Raw genomic sequence first — 8303 nt, 5'->3', positions numbered from 1 at the left:
CATAAACATCAACATTATCCGTCAAAATTATTATTATTATTTTTTTTAATTGAATTCTGCCAAGCCTAATTGTGACACACGGTGCCTGCATCTCATGGGTGTAAATGGAGTCAATGGAGTTAGGGCTGCAGTCAATGGAATTAGGGCTGGCTTTTGATCAAAGACCCTGATGTAAATCCAGGATGACTAAGCAAAAGTGAGTTGTGTAAAGACTGATATAAGGAAGATCAGAGTTGGACCCAGTGTGTTTGTAAGAGAAAAGTCTCCTCACCCTGTAGGCACAACACTTCCCTTAAATAGCCCCCTAATCTAAGGTGCATGGTTTTGCTGCTATACCTAAAGTTAACACTCTTATTGTAGTGATTTGCTCCCACCCATAGATACCATATAAGGTGGACTCCTCATCTCTTTTCATTATACTGTCAAACCTGGATTTTGCCTCCCTTTCCATTAAGGGGCCCTTCTCTGGGCTAGCTCCGTTGGTGAGCCTGGAAATGCAGCTAGAAAAGAGAAGGAGCTAGTGTCCTGCTGTCTGTCAGCCCTCCTGGCAGAGTTCATTGGCTCCATGTTAATGAGTGCTATGGATCTTGAACAACGTGGTGTGTGTTGCTGTGTTAACCCTTAAATTGCTGGCATGGTCCAGGCAAATTCATGCTTAGGAAGGTAGGCGTGTGTTTAATTATAGCCAAGATATCTTCATAGTGACTATGGCTTTTTGATTTGATTTCCATTCCAGGCAACAGCCCCGACTTTCCTCTGGCTTGGATAACCGTCCTCTACAGCCAGAGTGGAGAGATGAAGGAGGAGGAGGAGGAAATCTGAGCTAGGGCAGATGCCATTGGAAGCAGCAGGAGCTTGGGATGCGTTGCCTGCCTCTCCCGCCCCCACCCCAGTATTTAGCTGTGGATGGAAGCGACCGCGCAGAGGCTTGTATGAAATAGAGGGTCAGTCAACAGTGGTGACAAGGCAGCTCCACTTCTGAGAATGGAAGCACCTGCTGTCTCTAAGATGCTTTGCCCTCCGCAGACGACTCCGAAGAGTTCCCCAATCTGCCATCGAGCAACCAGGCCGAGAGCTGCTGGAGCTTCCCTCGGGCAGAGCGCCCTGAGGACCCGGGCTACGGCTCAGGAGACGAGGTACTCTAGGGAGAGGGTGGGAAGAAGTAGCCCAGGGGTGGCTGACGATGGTCTGGCTGAACCTACGCTCACACGAAGGCTGGAGCCCCGCTGACCCAGTGACAGGACACCCCATCACTGGTAGGCTGGGATGCAGTGGAGTTGGGTGAGTCTGTGTCCCCATCCCCCTTTCCTACCCCTGACCTAGGGGTGAACGCCCGTTGAGAGCCAGAGCCCATTCCCTGCTGCCTTCCCTGCCCTGCCTAAGGCCGGGGCTTTGGGGCTGGTTGCTCGTCCCTTGAGGAGGCTAGAGACTGTTTTCCCCATTGCTTGCCCACCCTGCCGGAGGGCTAGGCCGTGGACTATTTCCTTGCCCTGCCAAGGGTTTGAGATTGTTCTCCCTATTGCTTGCCCTTGTAAAAGGGCCAGAGAGACTACTTCCTGGTTTAGTTGACCCGCCCAACCTAAGGGCAAGGCCTGAAGCTAGCCCATGCCAATGCTGGGGAATATAAAGCGCTCTGACGAATTTTTTGCCATCAATTTGAGAGGAGGAGCGGGTGAGAGAGAAACTGGGAAAGAGGGTGTCTGGTGAAATCTGGGGCTGTCAAGTTTTCAGGGCACAGGGCTTTGAGCCAGGGAGGGAGGCTGCCACTAGGGAATTTGCAAGCAGCTGCCGCCCGCCTCCCAGCTAAGAGCTGGGACCAGGCAGGAAGTGGGTGGCTGCCCTCGGTCTTCCCCAAAAGCCGGCAGCTGCCGCCGCTGGCCTCCCGGCTGGGATGGAGGGGGGTGGGGCTGCTGCCTGCCAGAACCTGGCAGCTAAGGCCCGCCTCCCAACTGGGAGCTGTAACTGGGTGGGAAGCGGGGGGGGGCCGTCTCCCCCAGAAACCGGGGCTGCCGCCCGCCTCCCCTTCACTCTGTTTTCCCCCGGGCACCCCCTGCCTGTGTCTCGCGTAACCCATACCACGGGTGGAGAAACTACGCCTTACCCTCACTGTGGACGCGTCTGCCTTGGTTGCAGGCAGGCTCCCCCTTGCCGCTAATGGTAGCTTCCGTGACGTAGGTCCTGAGTGAGCCTCAGCGCAGCTATAAAAGGAGCTGCCGGCTCACTGTTTGCTCACAAGATTGAAAGTGGCCAGGTGAGGGGTTTGCAGCGGGGGCGGGCGGTGGCTGTTGGGGGCAGCGCTGAGGCCATGGGGGTGCAGCGAAGTCTCCCATGGGCTGGGCCGGGGGTCCCCAACCCCCTCCCCAATCGGACTGGGTGGCATTTTTTTTTTTTTTTTTTTTTTTAAATTGCCTTGATTTTATTCCTGTTTCCTTCCCCGCTGGATGGCTGGCAGCCTGCTCCCCTCCTTATGGGTGCTCTTGATTGGAGGAGGGGGAGGGAGGGGTTTCTTTCTCCTGTTTCCCCTCCCCCCCCCAAGGCGGGTGCATGGTTTCTGTAGCAGAGCGGGTCTCCAAAGCTGGGTGGGGAGAGCAGTGACAGATCACGAGTGTCCCAGGGTAACTTTTGGGCTCCGAGCTGGCAAGTATCAAAGATGGGTAAAAACATGGAAACTTTAGCCCTCGTTCTGCAATTGTCATCTTGGAGCATCAGATTCACGTCTGACAGAGGCCTGGCTCCCTACTCGAGCCCAGGCTAGTTGGCCACTAGACTGGCTTGAGCAATGCATAAAAGGCCTGGTCATTATATCACACCAGCTTGCAGAACTCGAGGAATGTGTGTGTGAATGTGACGGCTTTTTAATATTCTTACATGTTCTATAAACGTGGCATATTGCCTGTCCCCCTAAATAAGATCCTGCTAGTCTTTTCTTTTACAAGTAGAACAGTCAGACATCAACCCTTATGCTGGATCCTGGCTGCCTGATATATTTGTGTGGCATGCAGAATGTGAGTCCTGTAGGGATTTATTCCAATAGATAGTGTGGGCCAAATTCACGGATCAGCCTAAGCAAACGTGGAAGGAACTGGGGTAGCTTCCACTTTCTGCCACACCTCATATTCTGCACAAGCTGCAGTCTAAGTCCCCATGCTGAGCACATTGCAGGTAACGAGCGCTGGGTAAGTGGCGAGGTCTGCTTTGGAGAGAGAGAGAGAGCTTCAGTGTCTTTGTTTTGTTTTCAGATCGCTGGACAAAGGAGGACACAGCTGCTACAATGGATTTCAGATTCTGTATATGCTTGTGCCTGCTGAGATTCATGCCTAGTCGGTGTCTTCCAGGTACGAAGCAAACATGAGTTCCACAGACTGACCTCAAATGCCTTCTCGGTGTTCTGGCAGGGGTGTTGTTACACAAGTACAGTATCATCCACCCATTCATTTTTCTCTCTTAGATTGCAAGCCCCTTACGTCTCTCACTATGTCTGGGCAGCGCCCGGCACAAAGGGGCCTGATCTCATTTGGGGCCTCTAGTTCTAATAATAATAATAGATGCTGTCCTCCTAGAATCCCAAAGCACATCAGATTTGGAGGCAATGTAATTTGGAGGTGGGGCTGCTGGAGAGGGGAGGTGAGGCCATGAACTCCACTGGTCTCTTTGCCAGAGGGGTGGGGAACCTGCAGTGAGTCCTTGGCTAGGAATGCACGTGTGAGAATTCCTATAGGCTGGAGAGCCCTGGAATAAACAGCCCTAAAGAGCTACAGTGTGTGGGTACAGGGTGCCATGCTCTACAGTTATCGAGTGTGGTCCTGGGACTTGCCAACACTGGGGATGTTGCTTGTTCACGGCTACCTCCCTTTCACACTTCTTACTCTCAATATTTCCTTCAGTTTCACTCTAATCTTATTCCTCCCCCTCCTAATTCCTACAGCTCCCCCTGAAAAAAATGTGACTGCATATGAAGGGCAGAGTGCCTCTATCCCCCTTAACACCGCTGAGAAAACGGTTGATCTGTATAGAAGAGCAGACTCTACCCACACCCAGGACTTTTCATGCCTGCTTTCTGTGGGAAGCAAACCTCTCTGCAAAGGACTCAGAGGCCGGGCCAGCGTAACAACTGGTGTCTTACTTCTGCACAACGTGAGGAAAGCCGACGAAGGGAGTTACGAGATCCGTCCTCACCTGAATGGAAACAGAACCCCCACGATCATCGTGCACCTGGAAGTGAAGGGTACGTCACATGCACAGTCCCTCGAAGGCCCAGCAGGTGCTTTTGCCTCTAACACGGCCCAGGTTCCCGGTCACTCCAGACCTATGGCACAGTGTCCTGCAGCTTCCTGGAGGCTTTCCCAGTCGCTGAAGCTGCCCTCATAATTGGAGAGGGTCCCAAAGGATGGACTTGGTATCTGGGGGGACCATGTGTCTTCCGACAGGAAGGGCTGGGGATGGAGGAAGCAGTGTGCTCTCCAAAGCTCCACCCACAAGGCAGGCCCCACCCACTAGCGCCAACAGAATGGCTGCTCTAGGGAGGACTGTACAAATGTTCCAGACAGGATCGTGTTGGCTTGGCTGGGATCTCTGGGTCTGGTCCCCTGCCAGTGAGGTTAGATACACCCATGGGCTCTGCTGAGCTTGTTGCGTTCAGCTCCCACTTGGTGGTTCTAGATGTCGACCAGGCTTTGCTCCTCCCCTCTAGCTGTTTAGCTCTATGGGTCAGAATGAGGTGGGGGGGAAGGGCTGGTGTTTCCTAAACCCCATCCAATTTATGGCACCAAAATGGGACTTTTCTCACTGTGCAGCTCTGTGATCCTCCCCCTTGTTTCTTAGGTGCTTTGATCAGCAGTGAAATAGTTAAGGTTGATATTTTAAATAATCATTATTAGGCTTCAGAGTTAATTCCTGATTCAGATGCATGGAGCAGCTCCCACCTCAGAGTGATTGGCTCAGACTCCCTGCAAACTCAGGCAGACATTGTTGCACATGTTACACCCAGGTTATGTTTTTAAGGGTGGTTTTTTTCAGTCACGAGGGCTGGTAACTTTTTTTCCCCAGTGAAAACTGGGATTCTGGGGAACAAGATTGCAGCCTAAAAAAAATGCCTGTTTTCAGATCTGGCCAGTTTGACACCTGCCTTCAGGAACCTGCTAGGGAAGTGTATTCTGCCTTTGCTGCTCCCATGTGGAGCGATTTGGGAGGTAGTCATGAGGTGGGTGGCGACATGCAGATTTAACTCCAGTGCAAACCCTTCCCCTCTAATATTTGTCACCATGACACTCAGGAACACTGCTACATTCCCGTCTCCCAGGATGGCACCCATGGTCCCCTCTCCCTTTCTTGTTCCAGGTTGCTTGCCATCCTCCACTCAAGAACCACACGAATATCTTCAATCTGGGACCGCCCACCTTAGGGACAGATCTTCAGGACAGCCAGGTGAAGGGATCTCTGCTCACGGGGGGTCTGTGGAATTCCGCTTGCTCTAGATATGGAAGGCTGGGGGTGGCCAGGCTGACTGGGCCAGTGACCTGAGCAGGAGGATGGTGATATCTTTTGGTGACTGCAGAAGAAAGCCGAGGGGGGTTGGTTCATCACCCCCCATCCTGGGATAAGGGTAGAGAGATCTCGCTGGGTTTTTCAAGCAGGGGTAGCAGCAATGGTGTCCCAGTGCCTATCCCAGCAGCTGGGGTGTCTGTGCTTGAGTGGAGAAGCTAGACTCATTGTGCTCTTCATTTCCTGCTGCACTCGAAGAGACGCTCCCTGACAGCGGGGCTGGGAGTTAATACCCCATTGAGATGCATGGGACAGATTTCCCCCCAGTGACATACCTGGGTACAATCTAGACTAACGAGCAGCTGTGCCACCCTTGTCCTCCCACCTTGGGGGCCGTGCGATGCCTAGCTGAAGGAGTTCCCACCAGGGCTTTTCATAAACAGCCTTCAAGTTGCAGCATGTGTGGGGGGCGGCAGGCGGGTTGGCTGGCTGGCTCCAACACACCCCAGCCATGGATTTTCCTCCAGAAATATAGGTCCTGTACCGCCCAGCCCTCTGCTGGACAATACCAGTTATATGAAGTCAGTTATTTCTTTAGTAGAAATCGAATCATAGAATATTAGAGTTGGAAGGGACCTCAGGAGGTCATCTAATCCAACCCCCTGCTCAAAGCAGGACTAACCTCAGCTATATCATCCCAGCCAGGGCTTTGTCAAGCCTCAGCTTAAAAACCTCTAAGGATGGAGATTCCACCACCTCCCTAGGTAACCTATTGCAGTGCTTCACCACCCTCCTAGTAAAAAACTTTTTCCTAATGTCCAACCTAGACCTCCCGCCCTGCAACTTGAGACCGTTGCTCCTTGTTCTGTCATCTGCCACCACCGAGAACAGCCTAGCCCCATCCTCTCTGGAAGCCCCTTTCAGGTAGTTAAAGGCCGCTATCAAATCCCCCCTCACTCTTCTCTTTTGCAGACTAAACAAGCCCAGTTCCCTCAGCCTCTCCTCATAAGTCCTGTGCTCCAGCCCCTAATCATTTTTGTTGCCCTCCGCTGGACTCTCTCCAACTTGTCCACATCCTTTTTGTAGTGGGGGGCCCAAAACTGGACACAATATTCTAAATGCGGCCTCACCAGTGCCGAATAGAGGGGAATAATCACTTCCCGTGACCTGCTGGCAATGCCCCTCCTAATGCAGCCCAATATGCCATTAGCCTTCTTGACAACCAGGGCACACTGCTGACTCATATCCAGCTTTTTATCCACCGTTACCCCCAAGTCCCTTTCTGCAGAGCTGCTGCCCAGCTCGTCGGTCCCCAGTCTGTAGCTGTGCATGGGATTCTTCCTTCCTAAGTGGAGGATTCTGCACTTATCTTTGTTGAACCTCATTAGATTTCTTTTGGCCCAATCCTCCAGTTTGTTTAGGTCACTCTGTATCCTATCCCTACCTTGCAGGGTATCTACCACTCCCCCCAGCTTAGTGTCATCCGCAAACTTGCTGAGGGTGCAATCTACCCCATCCTCCAGATCATTAATGAAGATGTTGAACAAAACTGGCCCCAGGACCAACCCCTGGGGAACTCCGCTTGTGACCGGTTGCCAGCTAGACATGGAGCCATTGATCACTACTCGTTGAGCCCTATGCCCTAGCCAGTTCTCTATCCATTTTATAATCCATTCATCCAACCCATACTTCTTTAACTTGCCGATAAGAATACCGTGAGAGACCGTATCAAAAGCTTTGCTAAAGTCAAGGTATATCACGTCCACCGCCTTCCCTACATCCACAGAGCCAGTCACCTCATCATAGAAAGCAATCAGGTTGGTCAGGCAATTTGCCATCCTAAATGGAGTTTTCCAGACACTTCAATTTCAACACAGTGGATTAGATAAAACAAGTTCCTTCTGCTCACTTAGAGATTTTAAGCAAGTAGAAGTAATAAGGCATAAGTGTCAGAAATGGTTACAAAAAGAATAAAGATAAAAAAGAAAAAAACTGGTGCCTAAGTTAACAAACTCGTGTTAAATTCAAAGCCAAGTTTTCTCACCCCATGCTTTCTGAAGTCTTCCTGACCAAACTTCTTGGGTCAGAACCCCTTCTCCCATTTCACCAGAAAAATAATGACCGACTATTATGAACTTTCAAATGATACCTGCCAAGGCATGCTTTGTATAAAGGTTATTGCCAGGGTGTGTACACAGGGATCCGTTCTGTCACCGCCCCCCATTGCACACACTGATTTTCTTCAGGCTCTCTGCAGACTCAGGCTGCCATTGAGAAGCCACAAAGCAAGGAAGAGTTGAGGAGGATAATAACTAAAAGAAAATAAGACTCAGAAAAGAAACCAATTGAGGAGAAGAGGCAAAGTCCAGAGACAAAACTGGACAGGGGACAGGAGGGGGCGTGGTGGTGGCTTGCTTGGTCTGGGAGCTGGAGAAGTGGGTGGGGAGACTCAACTTCTCTGTTGATTCATAGCAATGGGAACTGCTGGCCTAACGCCCTTCTCTCTCTGTTTGATTGCAGGGGCTATGGACAATGTCAATCCACTGGAGTGGGTGATCGGATTGGCGGTGGGAGTGGCCATGTTGATAGGGCTGGTGATAAGTGTGCCGCTATATCTGCTGTACCAACACCTGCACCGCAGAAGAAGGCAAAGCTCTGCACACCTGGCCAGCAACCCCAGTGCGCCTCAGGACTCTTCCTGCCAGCTAAATGGATGCCAAGTAGATCAAGCGTTGCAGGAGCCGTGCCTGTTGGGGCAGGGCCTGCCCGAGGACCAGGAGCACGAAGTGAGTGTCTGAAGGGATGAGTGACCTCTGCTCTGT

The 8303-nt window shown here is 51.7% G+C and overlaps 1 protein-coding gene across 2 annotated transcripts; it reads left to right on the top strand.

The window, feature by feature from the left end:
* The first annotated feature begins 740 nt into the window (after positions 1 to 740).
* Positions 741 to 8297, top strand: LOC137144229 (uncharacterized). Of its 2 annotated transcripts, XM_067534443.1 has the most exons (5): positions 741 to 1281; positions 3240 to 3335; positions 3926 to 4225; positions 5338 to 5424; positions 8002 to 8297. In XM_067534443.1, the coding sequence occupies exons 2-5, from the start codon at positions 3272 to 3274 to the stop codon at positions 8277 to 8279; spliced, it is 729 nt and encodes a 242-aa protein (XP_067390544.1). In that variant the 5' UTR covers positions 741 to 1281; positions 3240 to 3271; the 3' UTR covers positions 8280 to 8297. The 2 variants fall into 2 exon arrangements, with proteins under 2 accessions (XP_067390544.1, XP_067390543.1); XM_067534442.1 differs by lacking the exon at positions 741 to 1281 and having other exon boundaries at positions 2492 to 3335.
* The last annotated feature ends 6 nt before the right edge of the window (positions 8298 to 8303 follow it).

The sequence above is a fragment of the Emydura macquarii genome, unplaced genomic scaffold (assembly GCF_026122565.2).
Source record: "Emydura macquarii macquarii isolate MOO-44397 ecotype Brisbane River unplaced genomic scaffold, CSIRO-AGI_Emac_v2 contig_3418, whole genome shotgun sequence".
In the NCBI taxonomy this organism is placed as follows: Eukaryota; Metazoa; Chordata; order Testudines; family Chelidae; genus Emydura; species Emydura macquarii.
Note: the sequence above shows the minus strand (reverse complement) of the source record. Positions and strands in the feature narration are given on the sequence as shown.